The sequence below is a fragment of the Gymnogyps californianus genome, chromosome 2 (genome assembly GCF_018139145.2).
Source record: "Gymnogyps californianus isolate 813 chromosome 2, ASM1813914v2, whole genome shotgun sequence".
NCBI lineage: Eukaryota > Metazoa > Chordata > Aves > Accipitriformes > Cathartidae > Gymnogyps > Gymnogyps californianus.
This window is the reverse complement of record NC_059472.1, coordinates 66,964,586-66,981,278: the sequence shown is the minus strand read 5'-3', so window position 1 is coordinate 66,981,278 and position 16,693 is coordinate 66,964,586. Positions and strand designations below refer to the sequence as shown.

Sequence of the window (16,693 nt, the reverse complement as noted above, 5' to 3'; positions counted from 1 at the left end):
CAGGATCAGAGGCAATGGGCACAAACTGAAACACAGGAGGTTCCGTCTGAACATCAGGAAACACTTTTTCACTGTAAGGGTGACCAAGCACTGGCACAGGTTTCCCAGAGAGGTTGTGGAGTCTCCATCCTTGGAGATATTCAAAAGCTGTCTGGACATTGTCCTGGGAAACTGGTTCTCAGTGGCCCTGCTTGAGCAGGGGGTTTGGACCAGATGACCTCCAGAGGTCCCTTCCAACTTCAACCCTTCTGTGATTCTGTGATTCACTAAGGCTATGGTTTTAAATTTAAGGGAAAGCTTCAGGCTACTGGAACCAGCTAAAAAATGAAAGAAGAAATTTTCCCATGGAAATGTATCCATGTAGGCCATAATTGTAACAATAAACTCAAACGTATGAGTTTAGTTTCAAAATCAGTTAAATCTTCTTGTGGAAAAATTTTCCTTGCTTACGTAAAGTAAAATCTAAAAAACATACTTATAGCAAAAGAGCAGAACTTGTCAATCCAGAAAAAAAACTTTAGCTGAGAGATTTTGAAAAGAAAACTCTGGGAAAACAGAAATGTTAGGGAGAGACAGTGGGGAAAAAAGGGATGCCTGAGAACCCCAGCACATGCACTGCAGTGGAATCTTGGATCCTCAGACGAGGAGCTTTGGTTCAGGTAAGCAGCACTCATACAGCAGTGTTGAATAGCATTACAGTGCAGATTATGCACTGAAAGCAAGATCATTCTTTGCTTCCTTACCCATCTCAAGTTTTAATTTCTTAATGTTCTGTGAGCGTCACTGGAGTGACATGCATGTCACATCAGAAACAGGTCTATAAGCTATGCAGTGAGGACTGCAGCACTAAATATTCAAATACTACGATAAATAACAGCCTTACAGTCTGTCCTTAGGACAGCCTAATCTGAAGAATCTAATGAATGAACCTAAGAAATCTGAATCAAAGTAGTAAGAAGTCCATGTATGTTAGTGAGCTAGGAGATCAATGGCCATGGATACAGTAGGAGGAGAAGAAAGCTAGAACAGACTGCAAGTAATTGAGGATACTGAAAATCAGGCCAGCTGGGAGGAATCCTTTCTTGCTTTCTTCTTAAACGGGATAAATCCAATTTCCATTAAAGATAAACATTGGTGGGAATTGGATCACACCAAACACATAAATGAGTAAAAGGAAATGACCCACTAATATAAATGCTAAATCAGAAGAAAGACAGAAACCACACAGTGTGTGCTATCCTGCCAGAACTGAAAAAATAAATATATACGAGATTTAATTAAAGGGGAGAAACGGGTTAGAAGGAGGAAGGGCAGCTTGGTGAAAGTGACCAGGAAATCCTGGAACCAATGGTTCTTCCAGCAGCAGCAATCCAAGGGACAGCAACATGAAGACACCAGACCTAAAGAAGGGAGACTTTGCTACTCCTGGAGAACTGGAAAGAAAAATCTCAGAGGACAAATATCTAAGGGAAGTAGGAGCTGGATGTTCTTTCAACAAACCAATATGTAGGGGATAAGTGTAAACTATCTCAGTGGCAGTGAAGAGTGGGAAATATAAGAAAAAAACATCTTAACAAAATCCTGAGTTCTTCAATGACTGGAAGCTCACAGAAAATATTTTTTTAAATGAATAAAATAAAGCACAAGTGTATAAGAAGAGAAACAGAAAAGCCAATGCATAAAATAAGATGTGGCAAGAAAGGGAAGGTTATAAAAAGCATGCTGGAAGTCCTTTAACCATACAAGGTTGGGAAAAGTTTTCTGCTACTCAGCAGAGGGGGAGCTACAGATAATGCAAAAAAAAAAGTTTAAGTGTTTATTCCCTCTTTTTGCTTCCATCAGCTAGGATCAGACAGATACTGCCACTAAACACCAGCAACAAGGCTAGCACCTCAGGTGCTTGGATGAGTTTATTTGCATCTGGTGAGATCTGGTGAGACTCATTGCAGCATATTCTGAGAATGAGCTGAAGCATACTGACAGCTATCAGCTATTAGTCTATGAGAAATCATGACAGAAAGAGGAGATTTTGAAAGACAAGAAGAGGACAAATGTGGAGCTTATCTTTAGAAGGCATGGGAAGAGGAAACCAAAGGATAGTAGGACCACTAAGCTGAGCTTCAATCCCTAGAAAAATACTGGAGAAAAATATTAAACAATTTATTTGTAAAGACTTAAAGGTAATAAAGAAGAAGTAGAAATCAACAGAACTGTCAAGGATATGTTGCCATGTTACACTATATTAATTACCTTCTACAACTGGACATGTGGATGGGAAGAACAGATATTACATGTCTTCATAACTTTAAAAAGGCTATTCCTACTGTCTCACAATGTTTTCATAAGGACACTGAAGAATCTTGTTGGAAGGGGGTCCAAGCTTACTTAAGAAACCATAATCTGAGAAAAGTTATCAGTCATTTGCTGTAAAATGGAAGGATGCATTGCACATACCCTAGATTAATCTTGAAAAAAGACAAAAGCAGAGCAACAAGAATGATTAAAGAAAATACAGCCCTTGAGAAAAAAAACAAAGGAGCAGGGCAGGGCTGTTTTGTCTAAAGAAGAAAAGACTGAGGGAAACATGGGACACCTTCATGGCTCTAAAAGCTGAGGTGCCATGAAAAAAGGGAATAAATTGTTCTTCTACAGGAGGGCTTAAACTGCAGTAAAAGAGCTCCAGCTTGGATGCTAGGGATTGGCAAGGAAGGTGTGGAATCACTCATGTCGCAGGTTTACAAAAACATTAGACAAATGACCCTCAGGTTTAGGCATAGCTGATTCTTTACTCAAGAAAGTCTATTACAGGCCTGTTTCCTAAAATCTTAAATTCTACATGGAAGCAGATGAACTAACATTTGTAGACAAATTTATCAGACTCTACTGTAATTCAGTTTAAAATCCATATATAACTTTAGTCTAAAGCAGGTCAAACAACATGTCTCCATGCTTGACTGTCACTAATTTTGGAAAGATCTGGATTATAATTTAAATATAAAATTTACAGAAACTTTGAATATATTATTCACAGAGTTAATCTATAACTCTCTACATTCCTTATTTAGTCATCCATAAATCGATCAGATTTTCAGCTTTCAAAATGAAATGAAGTCTGGAAGGAAATAAATACAGAGAAGGCACTGAAGTCTGAAATAAACACAGAGAGTCAAAATAATACTTCAAGGGAGATTTTTGTTGGGATGACACTGTTTTTGTGTGTGCATGCATGTCTCTGTGTTTGCATGTCTCTGTGTTTGCATATGTGTATGTGTGTATAAACACAAAATACACATTTGTACATGCATAAAATGTCCAGATGGGAAAAATAACAAGCTATTGAATTTAATTACTTTTTATGTAAATTAGGTAGTGAAGGATTTAAAATACCCCCACTTCTTGAATAATCAGAAAATTGATCCATACTGATGTCTCTACATTTGCCATCTAAGACTGTACTCAACAACATCAGTTATCATTTATTAGGAATGCTTATGGCTAAAAGGATTAACATTAATGAATGGTATGTTGAAGGAAAGTTTGAGGGGCCTTCCGATACAAGGTTAGTTACACTAAGAACTGAAAGATGAGGAGCTTTAAGCCCTAGTTGTAACTGTATTGGGCTATCATCTAAATTGTCGTAACTATTTTCCTTACAGATACTGGGAAGTTGAAGTTAGCTGTCTCTCAGAAAGGATCTGAGATGTTAAAAGAACAAGGTGCTATTCTTTTTACATTTGTTTACAAAATTAATACCTATACTAGAAGGGAACAATTTAAACAATCAACAAAAGGGAGTCAGTGTTGAAGTGGAGCAAGACCACCATTTTTCCGCCAGTGGAAAAACTGAGAAATAAGAGGTACTAAAGGATGTATTGTCAAGAGTGGTAAAGGAAGACAGACTACAATTAACCAAGATGGAATATGGCCAAGACAGAGGCCCAGCAAGCTCAAGTGGTCACAGCCACTAAGTACCATTCCACTCCCACAGGAGCCCCACCCAAGGCAAATTTTTGTCAGGGCCAAATGACCGGCACAGCTTCCTGTAGCAGTTGATGTCTCTCAGTCTAAGCACTGGTTCAGATCCACACTGCTTTATACAAGAGATCTGGTGAGATTGGAAGGTTACTGCTGCAAGCCATTTTGAAGTGCTTATCAGGAAAATGCAAAATGACTAAATGCATATAGCTTGGGGGGAGTGGGGCTATTAATAGAGCCACTGCCAACTGATAACAGAGGTACGAAGACTGTAAACCAAGTAGACAGAAGAACTGTTCTGAAGCCAAAGGAAAGCATTTCTAAGAATGAGGGAAGGAACCCACCACAGTGACTTAAACTGAATACTAGAAATATCTGTCTCAACAACCAGATCTAAATTTTGGAAAAGAACCAGACCTTTGCTCAAACAACTTAACTAAGATGAACTGGCCATATGCTTCAAGGTACTAACCTGTAATGGTCACCAAAGAGGGAATAAATGACTGATGAATATTCTCTATCCCCTAATACCTAATCCTCTGCAAAATGATTTTCATACTTGAAATCAATATGATGAGGTCACTCCATGCTCTTTAATTGGTTATTGATCTTCATAAATACAACATTTGTGCTACACACTGAGTATTGCAGAGTAGCTACTGAAAGGACATCTAGTGGTAAGTAAATGAGTATGTCTACAAACCGCTGGGACTGTTGAAGGTGTGTAATTATAATTGTCATGGGAATTGCTGAACTATTATGGGTTGAATCTGCAATGTCATATATGAACTTATGTGTCAAATAGCACTCTTCATGGCTTTTTAAAAATGGCAAACAGCATTCTTACAAGCACTTTTTAAAAACATGGAATTTAAGCTTAACTTCCTTAAAACTCACAGAACAGTCTTTTAAACAAAAGATGCACATGCCTGTGTGTCATAGATTACAAATTTGAATGTCCTGAATCTCCACTGCATAAATTTTAGGAATATCGGATAGCTGAACAGAACTCATTACAGATACGTTTTGCTTGATTTTCAAGCCAAATTTCAGCTTGCTCATCATCATTCCTTGGGTCCTCCATTGTGCCACTCTAAAATATCCTAAGCAATTCCTTCCCTTCTCGTCTTTCTCTCCTATGAAGACAAACAGTCGAAGCATATGAACTGTACACATTTGACCTAATTTTACTCTTTTTTTTTTTTTTTGTCCATCCAACTTTATAGTCACTTCTTGTCTGTGTTTATTCCAAACCCCTTAATACCTACTAATGCCCTTGTGACCAGGAGATGCCCACAACAGAAAGCTGTATTCCAGATGGAGTCATGCTGGTCTCATGCAGAGAGGGATTATAACCTTTCTGTGTAGTGACATGCTGCCTCTGGGCAAACAGACCAAAATCCACACTTGGCTTTCTTGTTTATGCCAACATATCGTATTACAAGCATAGAACAACTTGCTGACCACTGTCCCTCTTTGATTATTGTTTTTATGTTCTCTTTTCCAGGTTTCTCTTTTCTGTTGAACACCAGTTCCTTTGGATTAATTTTCCCTCAGTGAATTAGTACAGATTTGCTAGGTCATTTTTTCCACATACATTTTTTTTTTATCCAATTTTATAACATCTCCGTATGCCACTGATCTGTTCTCTATCCTTACAGTGTTTATAACAGCTCCCAACTTAGTACCATCCTTTGATTTAAAAAGCCACAAACAAGTCTTTTCTGCTCTTCTATCCTCTTTCATCACAACAAAGATCGAAACACTGGGATGAATATTTTTTGCTTGCTTTTTTAGGTGACTTCCTAACAAAGTTTTTGTTTAAAAAAAATCAGATTCTGCCTTATTTCTTCACAACTACAAGGAATAGATCGTGAGGTTCATGAAGGAGGCTGCAGCTCCTGCTCTTACCCAAACATTAGCACCCATTCCTCACCCAGCTTCATTTCCATGGCTCACCTCTCCTCCACTCCACCCTCCTGAAGCTCCAGCCTGCTCTCTTGTCTTAAAATGGCATGTAGTTTCCTTCCTTTACTATAAACAATGCTTTCTGTAACCTTAGTTTCATGATCTAAACATTTAAAAATAAGAATGAAGGGAACACAAACTATGTGTTCAATTAGGTAATTTGGGGATTAAATTAAATGAAATCTCTCAAAACATGGAACATTTCAGAGTAATGAAGTCTGGCTTTACTTGTTTTCCTTTTATCCCATCCCTTTAAAAAAAGGAGACAATGGATCTTAGAAAGTCTGGCAGAAGAGTAGTAAAGGCAGCTGAAGACAGCTTATCGCTTGTGAATCCAAGAGAAACGAAAGCTCAGAGGAAGGGGCTGTAACACTCAGGTATGTGTTCAAAGGGAAAGAGAGGCACTCTCTAAACTGCAGGATGCTGGAGGCTGGGCAACCAGCTGCCACAGTTGACATGGGAGGCTCCTGCTATCAGTAATATTACCATCTGTAATCTGATGTCAGCTTGTAAAATGCCCTGTAGTCTGCCAAAGCCTCTTCAAACCGGCATTTCTTTTACACTAAAATATATTTTAAAAGCAAGAAACCAACGAACAGATATTATTCTCCAGTCAAAACCAAAAAAATATAGGGCTCCCTTGTATACACTGTGCATAATAAGGAATAGTAACAGGAAGGAGTAGTAAAGAGTAGTAAAGGAAAAATAATGTCCATTAAAAAAACCTTCTGTTAATCTCTGCAGTTCACTTGTAAGTTTTGGTCAATTATAGTCCTTCAAGTAGGCATTTTTTTTGTTTGTTTTTTTTAAGCAACTCTAAAGAGGATTTTCATTGTTAAATCCCTAATCCGGATTTTGGTCTTGTGAACTCCTCAGCAACAGAAGAAACTAAAACTGTCTGCAAATTTGGAAGAATTCTTATATGTACATCTGAACATGCACATTTGGCTTTCATTGTGCGGTGTGCCAGACAGCTACAGAAACAAAGCAACGTACAGAAACGTAGCCTAGTACAGCTTTAGTCAACCCTTTAAACTTTGGATCTCACTTATCCTGAAAGAAAGCGATCGTTTTGGCTTTTCAAGCAAGCCCATTTCCTCTTGGCATACAGCAAACACAGGTAATACGGTAGTTGCTTGACTTTCACATCCTATTTAAACAGGCATTGCAAACATGCACGATAATAGCTTCAAAAAGGGAGTTCAAAGTATCTACAGGTATTACATCTGCCCCAAGCCTCTTTGCCGGTTTAGGGATTTTACAGTCATGTTTTCCTGTTTCCTAAGGCCTGCTGAGGAAGGGTGGGGGTTATCCCGTTATTTGGTGAAAAACACACAAATGGCATAGGAGGAAATGCACAAAACTTCCAACGCAACATCCCGTGCACAAAATAAGTTCAATAATAGATCATTTTTTTCTGCCTTTATCAATATAATAATACTTGTTAATTTTACTCAGGCTTAGTACAAAGCAGCAACAAATTAGTGGGAGACATTTAATGGGATATTGATATCTTAAAGAGGCCTACCTTGAAAGAAACTTTTGACTCGGAGATAGCTGACACTAAGGCGCAAGACGGAAAGTTTGTCCAGCTTTGATATGATGTCAGGTGGAAAAGGCAGGAGGCTGGCCAGATGGTCCAGTTCCGCATTCAGACGATCCCTATGTCTCTTCGAAGGATTCGATTTTTCATTCCCAACTGCAGGCCTTCTGTGGTGGAGAACACATTTTCGATTACCTGTTTTACCTCCAGACAGTACAACCTGAGACTGAGATGACGTCTGCAATTAGTTGATAACAGACATATTTAACCTAGCTTCTGTGAAAATCTTTAAGTTTCTGTCCCCTGCCAAAAAGCGATTTACCATTCTGCGTTTGCCATAGTGCAAAGACATGGACATCAGCCTCCCTTTTCACATCTGCCCAGTGAAAAACAGACAAAGAACTGATATCTCTTACTCAGGACCCTCTCACCCTAGGGTAATGGGTACTATCTTCATATTCTAGTCAATAGCAGGAAAAACAATTTCTCATCTACGTTGTACAAATGAGGGTCAGAACAGCAGAGGAAAATTACTGTGACTAATGCATGAACCCATTCAATACCCACTGTATTCGTTCAAAGTATCTTACTTCCCTCCATTTAATGACTCAAAGTTAACCTATGGGTCAGAAAATAATTAAGGAAAGAGCTTGTCTTTAGACATGATTTTAAAAAGTATGGGAAGCAAGGTGAAGAGATGTTCTTCCCTCAAGCTCAAAAATCCTGTGAACATTCTCACATTTACCTTCCTACATCAGTAATAACAAAGATAAGAATTTGGTTTCTCTCTTAAGAACACTGATATTCCTCCCAAAACATAAAGACTAATGTTACTCAGATTTCTAAGCCAAGCACTCCTAGTCCATCCCCATTTCAAGTCCCTCTCATGCAGTGAACAAGACCAGATACCTCAGAAAAGCTATTGTGAAAATGCATTAAGATGAAATACATCACAAACGAGGAAGCTCATTTTTGGGGTGTCCGCTGATAGTCTTCTCACAGAACATGTAAGATGCTGTTCTCAAGAGGGAGAAAAGGAAAAGCTGGTGCACTTGCACACAAACATGGGAACCTGATTTCCAGCACGACAGCGAGGGGTGGTCAGTGCTGAAGCACAGACTTGTCAATCAAGCAAGAAGACCTGAGTGGTAAGTTTGAGAAGGTGGTTATCTCCAGCAGACAGCCGTTGCTGGACCCAGCAGTAGTCAAGTGCGTTATCCAGGAATGAGCCACAGGCCACTGGAGCCATAAACGACACAGATCCACTATCTCAGAGGGAGTGCAGCAGCCCAGTGCTATAGCTGAGCTAGCATTTCCCAGGGGACTTGGTGCTGTGTCTGCTGGTCCTCCATTTGCTCTTGTAATGCCCATGTTCAAGTTCTTACTGTAGCGCATCATTTCCACATTCCTTCTGACACACCTTCTCCAGAATAAGAGATACTGAGAGAAAAATCAAGGAGGAAAAGATGGAAAAATACTCAAGAATGGGAAATGGTAGGCAAGGAAAATACAGGTGTGCTAACAGTTTCCACTTTCACCTCACTAAAGGCAAGGATCATAACCTTATGTAGCTTAGCTGGTGCTCCAGTGGAGAATCAGATTACAACTAATTATTTGAAGCACTTTATGACTGCATTTCCATGCTCCACACATTTACTATATTTTTCAATCATAATTTTAATTTTGAGCATTAGTATTTCACAAGGTAGCTAAAGGGTTAAATTACAACATTTGCGTGTTCCCCTCTTGTAAGTGCAATCTTAATTTATCATTGTAACTGTGATATTAAAAAAAAAAAGTTGCGCTTAGGAATTAGTAAAAAAAAGATCAAGGTTTTGTACATGTGATTGCTGCTCATTGAAAACCTCTTAAATGAAATTAGGTATGAAAAATTCATTGCTGCTTTTGAGAGCCTTCACTTCATTTTAGCAGGACAACATTGATGGACAGAATGAATGAAAAAATGTTTGAGGTAGGTGTCAGTGAAAACATATAATTCCTGCTATTTCATTCAGAATTACCAAAACTGGTATGTGGCCCTTCAATAACACAATGAGTTGCTTTCAAAGACATGGGGAATATTTTGTTGATTGGGATCAATAAATAACTTTCCTCTATGAGAGAGAGCAAATATGCAACAAATAATGCAAACAATAAAGAAGGAATACTCTTTTTTACTTTTCCAGAGTTAACTATTTTTCAAAAAAGAGTATACATATTGGGCACTAATTTTTTTGGAGTAAACCCTGAAGCTCAGCCATCCTCACTATGACACCAAAAGGATGTCTGACCTGTGGAGAGCAGTAATTTCGTGGGAATATGGCCTCTAGTTGAGTAGAAGCTAAAGAACATAAGCTTTTACTAATTGCTCTTTACATCTGACAAACGAGCTGAAGCAAGGAAGAAATTTAGGACAGAAAAAAAATAATTCCAATAAGGAAAATTAGACTGATGAGTTCAAGGGGTAAAAATTGTCAAGACTAACATGGAATAGAAACAGAAATTGTTCAAGCCTATTTACTACATAAAATAGTGACTGCTCTGTGCTGGAGAGGTATGGTTTGAGGCAATTATGTGGACTGCATTTGTACTGAGTGTAAGGAACAGTTTTCTGGAGATTGCAGGGAATGGTGTAAAAAGACTACAGGAGAACGCTCAGGACAAAGTCTTCCAGAAAACTCAAGGAAATGATTCAGTAAGGGAGTGAATCCAAACAAACAGCAGTTTGATGTAAATGGTAATTAGGTGCCAAGTGGATGCGATTTAAAACAATGCAAGTTCCATGCGAAGGCTAGCTTAGCTATCCATAAACAGAAAAGGGCAGGCAGGAAAATTCTTCAATGAGCTGTTTTGAGGCAAATGGGAATCCTAGCCCTTTTTTTTGAGCTGAAGGTGCTTGTTGTGTTTGTGTTAAAACAGAGATTCCCAAACTGTGTAAATCAGGTCTAAACAGAGCCATAGCACGCACTCTATGATACCTCTTTTACTCTGCTTTTCCTACTACAATGAAGTAGCACACGTAATTAAAACAATAAAGCTGGCATTTCCCTCTTTGCATGGTTAAACCGTTCAAATTCTGCTCTGCAGTAACAAGTACTTGTACCTGTACAAGACCCGTTATCACCAGCCCCTGTTTGGTAGGAACGGAGCGTGGGAGCTGGTGCAGAGAACATTTTCTGTTTCGGTGGTGCATAAGGCATTGAGCCATTTGCGCTTTAATGATTCAGTGTGCCCATGACACACAGACCACCACTAGTGTAAACCAGTTTGGTAAGCTTGCAGAGGAATTTCCTGCAGCTACAGCTCTGTCTGCTGTTCGCTACCCTCTGCGGGAGCCCTACCCTGTTAACGAAAAGTTCACTCTGAATAAGTTTTTAAAGTATGCTGAAGTGTTAAACCAGCAGATGATCTAAACTGAGAAAAATCTAATCATTTACTATGACGGCAAGCTTTCAGTAAGAAGGGAAAGGGAAGAGAGAGACCATGAGATGCAACAGATAGGCTAAGAGCAAAGTAACAGCAAGATGATTATCATGAACATACTGACCAGCAGCCACAGCCACTGAGCTGTGCTTGGGCATTGCAGAGGTATCCTGGCAGAGCTGAGCTCCAGTGCCAGCTATATATGTGCAGATGTTCACCATCTCCTACGAAGTCAAAGGACTGAATGAGAGAAAGCTGTTTGAGGGAAAGGGGGCCCTTTGCCACCTTCTACCTCTTCTGGGTCTTCACAGCAAGGAAAGGTGAAAGCAGAACTAATGGTCAAGAAGACATCACGCTGGCAGAGCAGATGAGAGGTGGGATAGTGTGATACCAAGTAAGAGGAAGGGCTATGCCACAGAGGGCCTTAAAATGAGAACTAGGAAGTAGGAGAGAGCTGCACCTCCTGAGGTCTCTGTTTACCCTGGCACTGGTACAGTTCTGGCTGAAGTGGGCAGTCTGGAGCAGTTATAGATACACTCAGAGCTAGGGCAGCTGTAGCTTCCTTTAAAGAGCTGTAAAACATTACAAGAAATATTTTGTGGAGGCAGAGAGTTTTACAAGATGCCAGGCTTTGACACGAAGAAGTGGCTGAATCTCTCAAATGGTAACTGTCCTGAAGCATTGCCTTAGCATTTCTAGTATAAGTATTCATTTCAGCGCAGTGGTTGTTGTTTGAGGTTAAAAACAAGATCTCTTTAGTTTTCAGATGCTTGAATTGCCAATAAAATGTTAGATTTCCACAGGAAACAAACACTTGGTAGAAAATGTTTCCTTTAGTCAAAACTCCGGTTCTCTGGCTGAAAAGCGTATCTGATGGAAAATTTTCAATCAGTCCAAGCTCCAGGTGTTTGAACTGAGTCCATAAAAGCCAAAATTCTTTAGTGTAGACCACATCTAATGGGGCTTGTTTGGAAGCTTTCTCGGGCAAAAGGAGAACAGCTAGGGTTTTTTATTTATCTGCATGTATAAAAGTAGAACTTGAACCCGAGGTATTGTCTGAAGAATGGCAACCTAATGAAGACAGTCTCTCCTAGTTCTGTGTAGAGATGACTGAAACATATTAGCTCCTCTTGGTAAAACAGGTTTTCCACACATTCTTCCACAGTCTTGTGAGTCTCTGCATTCTCCCATGGAGCTTCTTCATGCATTTTCATCACTGTTCTGTAAAACTACCTCAGAATAGAATTTCTGTGCCTGAAAAACCATGAACATAATGAGCAATATCATTCCGTGATATCCTGGATTAAAAGCCAGCTGCAGGATCACCACCTGGCTTGACAGCGTGATCACAAAAAGCTGATGGAAAGACAGAGTTGGCCTCCTGGGATGCAGAGTATGGGTAGATATGAACGTCCTAGTTGTTCTGCAGAGAGGAAAGCTGCACCTCTGTCCTTTAAATCCTGACCTTCAAAAGGACTAATCCATGAGTCCCTCCAGAAATCCAAGTATCCTGCTCAGACTGGCACCTGAGCTCACTTATTCCTTTGTCAAGAGAAAGTTAAATTCTAGAGGCTATTAATGTTAAAAAGAGAGGAATCATCACTGGGACTGGCCAAAGAATTCCCATCAACTTTTTTTCCTGTGAAAAATTAGGTTTTTCAACTGAACAAATACCCCTCCCAGAACAGGTGGCAGCATCTACCATGATTCATTATCAGAATGGCAAGGGGAAAAGTAGAACAAGGCCATGGAGGAAAATGTGCTGTGCTATGCTATCAAACAAGAGAAAAAATCTGTAACAAAAACGTTAGGACATGGATCAAAATCATGGTTAAATATACCGTTCAATTAATAGGCTTTGTCTACCCCTCTAAATTCATGATAAATTATTTGAGGCAGTAAGGATACCTCGGAGTCCTGAAATGTCAGTAAGATCTATAGGACTGAAGGACATAGACCATGAAAGGAGCTCTGTCAGCCAGTCGGTCCTGGGCATTCAGAGCCTCTTTAGATGAGAGTTAGGAAGTCCCTGAGTGAGAGAATGAGCACAGGAAAGGCTTACCAGAGACCAAACCCATGAACAGATAAGGTTTGAGGAAGAGACCAGTGTTGCTAGGAACTGAGAAATCATCCTCAGCAAGTGATAAGTAACTAACCACAGAAAATAGAGGGCTGTCTCCAGTGAGGGAGCTCAGTATTCTAATAATCCAAATGATTCCCTTTGTTTTAACCAAAACCAGGTTTCTTAATCAAAATTGTCTATGTCCTGGCTCAATAAGCTCATGCTCAGGTACCTCTACTGCAATCTCATAGCAAAGCTGTTTTCAAGGTAGCATTACTTGCAATGGCTCCCAAGGTGAAAACTTGGTTCCATCAAAGTAAGTGAGAATTTGCTTCTGATTTTGTTGAAGCCAGAACTTCAGAAAAGACTAATGAGGATGTTTCCGTCCTTTGTTAGCAGGTAGTTTTCTTAACCATTGCATTTGTCTAGAAGTCATCTTTGAGAGAAGTTCTAGCTAGCATATACGCTCCAAACATGAAGCTTAATATATCTCAAAGCAACTGCAACTCTCCCTCCTTTCTCGCAAAAGTTATGATCCATAAACAGTTCTGCACAGAGGTAATTTCATGTACTGGAGCGGTTCCATACCTCATGCAGTTATAAAGTTAAATATCCACATCCATACTTGAACAGTAGTGCAGAAATGTTACATACATTTTGGATTTAACACTCAGGTTTTGCAGGAAGAATCATTTTCTTATGTCATTAACTTTGTCTATTGAAATTCTCACCTATGATATATTTTACACTAAAAGAAATATTTTTTAAGTGGGAGCAAGTGGTTCATGTGCAAATACTGTCCAAAATCCAAACAAAATCAACAGATTTCACTCAAACATTCAGAGTATTCAGAGAAACTCCCCTTTGACTTTAGACCAATATATACAATTTTAAGCCAAGTGGGTTATTTTTAGAAGTTCTGAACAACTGAAAATAGGGAAATCTATTTTAGTTACCTTCTCATCCTTAAATTGTCTGTGAAGGCCACCGGTGCTAGCTCATGATTTTAACACCGTAAAAATGTGTGTTTCATAACCATATAATCAAGCGTAACACAGAAGATGTAGGAAGATTATATTAAAAAGCTTAATTTCACAGAGTGGTTTATAGCATCTGGAAATCATTTTACATTTGAGTGATAGCAACCTTTTTTCCCTCCCATTTCAAGCATCTTGTAGTAACAACTTCCCATTGCTTTTTTTCTTTTTCTGCTTTGCCTTCACACATACAATTCCTCTCTCCCATTCTTCTCCTAGTGAAAGTGATCCCAGAGTAAATAATGGGTTGAAAATGATGTGTTCTTTATGCAAAAAGTGAATCATCAGTCTGCTTTTTCAGTTGGCTGAACTGACCCACTTTCCAGGCTTGCACATGCTGGACTTAGTGATGCCCCAAGCAAGGCTAAGCCAAGGAAGGGGGAAGGGGTGAGCGCAATGCCAGCGCACTGGTGCCACTCGACACACAGCTTCTCAAAAGGCTCCTTGAACAGGCGGCGGGGAACACAGAAGCGTGGAGGCGGCAGCCACCCCTCCGGCCCATTGCCCAGCTGACATTTAGTCCACCAGTATCTTCTGCCTATGAAAAAGCGCTGTCCCTCTCCGCTCCTCACGGCAGTGTACTCTGCAGTGCACTGCGGTACACACCACAACCACCACTGGCCTCCTCCCGGGACACCTAGTGATGGGTAAGGATGATTTGACCCATGCTCGGCATCCTTTCTGGAGCCAGTCTTAACCATGAAGAGCCAGCCTCCCGACCAGGGGTTTCTCGCTGCAGAGAAAGAGATTTGGTCTCTCTTGTGTCACCGGACCACGTGAGGAAGGGAGTCCTTCTTCTACCTCATTTCTAGCATGTACGTTCGGAGGGAGATGCCTCCTGATGAATATGATACTTAACTGTTTCTGAATGGGTTTCCTCCTTTTCCTCCCAGCATATAGGCATTCCCCGGAGGAATCATTGTTTTGATGCTGAAAAACAAAAGGAATAGGTTCTTAGTTGAGAGGTTTCTGTGTTTCATTCCGCTATACAAAATGACAGCACTGAGAAAGTTCAACCGAGGAAAACGTTTGTTCCTTGAGTGTGGCTTTCAACAACACTAAAAAGAACAGTGGCATTAGTTAAGATAGAAGCTTAAGGCTTATTCCAATTTCCTACCTTAATATTATTAGAATATTGATGTTTATATTCAATTTTCATTTTTTCAAATTAAGCATACTATACATGGTATGAAAATGGGTATAAAATACATCCTGTTTACTCGATATCCAAAATTAATTTTTTTTCCTTCTAGGCTCATTTTTAAATTCAGCTAAACAAATAAGAATGAATGATACTACCCATCATCTTCTGCAGGGAGGATTTCACAGTTTTTTAAATACACAGGAATATTGTCTTCCATTACTGACACTGTGATAAGTAGGATGCAATTATTCAAATCAGCATTTTTCCAGGTCCTCACATCCTCATTTTTGAAGACTGAAAGTATATCTGTCGGCAGCTCAAGAAGTGACACACAATATTGTGGTTAGCACTAGTACCCAATGCAGTGCTGACAGAGGTGACAATTTTCAGACAAAACTTAGCTTTATTATTGCTCTGTTTGAGCACATTAGCCTTAGAGACATTGCAATCTCTGAAACAAGTCTTTGCATTCAGTCTGTTTAAATCTTCTGGAGATTAGCTGAATATCGAAGTCTCTTGATTTTCTGTCTGAAAGAGTAAAGTCTTGCTGTGTGCTGTTCAACAGTGGCTGCACGCTGCCTGAGAGGTTACTCTATCTCAAGAGTATTTGCTGCTTTGTGTAAGACGCAAAATTAAGGGGAACTTCTATGTCACTGAATCAAATCCCATGCTACTGAACACACGTATGTCATGTAATGCAAATCATAAACTTACTGAACTTGATTTAAAACGGTTTAGAGGAACTTTGCTTTTCATTGAAAGACAGGTTTCTGATAACTAGAAACCTTTCGTTTTTGAGCTTAAATTTGTTCATGGTCATTTTATGCCCATTTGTTCTTCTGCCAACATTGTCTATTAGTTTAAATAGCTCTTCCTCCTCCATTGTGTTTAGTCATTGGCGTATTTTTAAGTATCAGTCATATCTTCAGTCAGCCTTCATTTTTCTATTCTAGGACAACCCAAACTCTTTTATTCCCCTCTCACGTTACAAACTCTTTATTCTTCCTATCATCTTAGGAGCCTTTATTTTCTCATTTCAGTCAATCTGTCTAAAACACAGATAAACATAATCATGCACAGTATATTAAGTAAAATCTAAAAGTATTTCATATATGTATATATATACATATTTATTGACAAACCACTAATTCTTTATGGGAATTATCTCACTTGATATTTGTGTGACTGCATTTTCCTTTTTCATAGCCATTATCAAATTCATGGCTCACAGTCATCCTGTGGTCACCTAATATGCACAGTTCTCCATCTTCATGTATAACTTACAATAAATAAAGGCACAGTTTATGGAGAAAATCTAACTTTTAGTGCCATAGTGCCTGGCCATCCCATTCATACAATTAATCTCCAGTTCATTTTTGTCATGTGAGAATTGTATCCTCTTCTGTACTGACGGCGTAAGGAACTAAGTTTATTGGTACACTCCTGGTTTTGCATGAAATTTCTTAGTAAAAATATGATTGTCTCCAAGCTGTTAGTTGAGGAACTCTGCTTGTAGTTTCCCTCCTGATCAGTCATTTTCC

At 39.3% G+C, this 16,693-nt stretch overlaps 1 protein-coding gene across 1 annotated transcript in view; it reads right to left on the bottom strand.

Moving 5' to 3' along the window:
* Positions 1-16,035, bottom strand: part of AHRR (aryl hydrocarbon receptor repressor) — a 68,437-nt gene extending 52,402 nt beyond the window's left edge. Inside the window, 4 exon segments of the mRNA XM_050890874.1 lie at positions 7,472-7,653; positions 14,868-14,913; positions 14,916-14,938; positions 15,938-16,035. Coding sequence (XP_050746831.1) covers positions 7,472-7,653; positions 14,868-14,913; positions 14,916-14,938; positions 15,938-16,035 — 349 coding nt within the window.
* Positions 16,036-16,693: the final 658 nt, after the last annotated feature.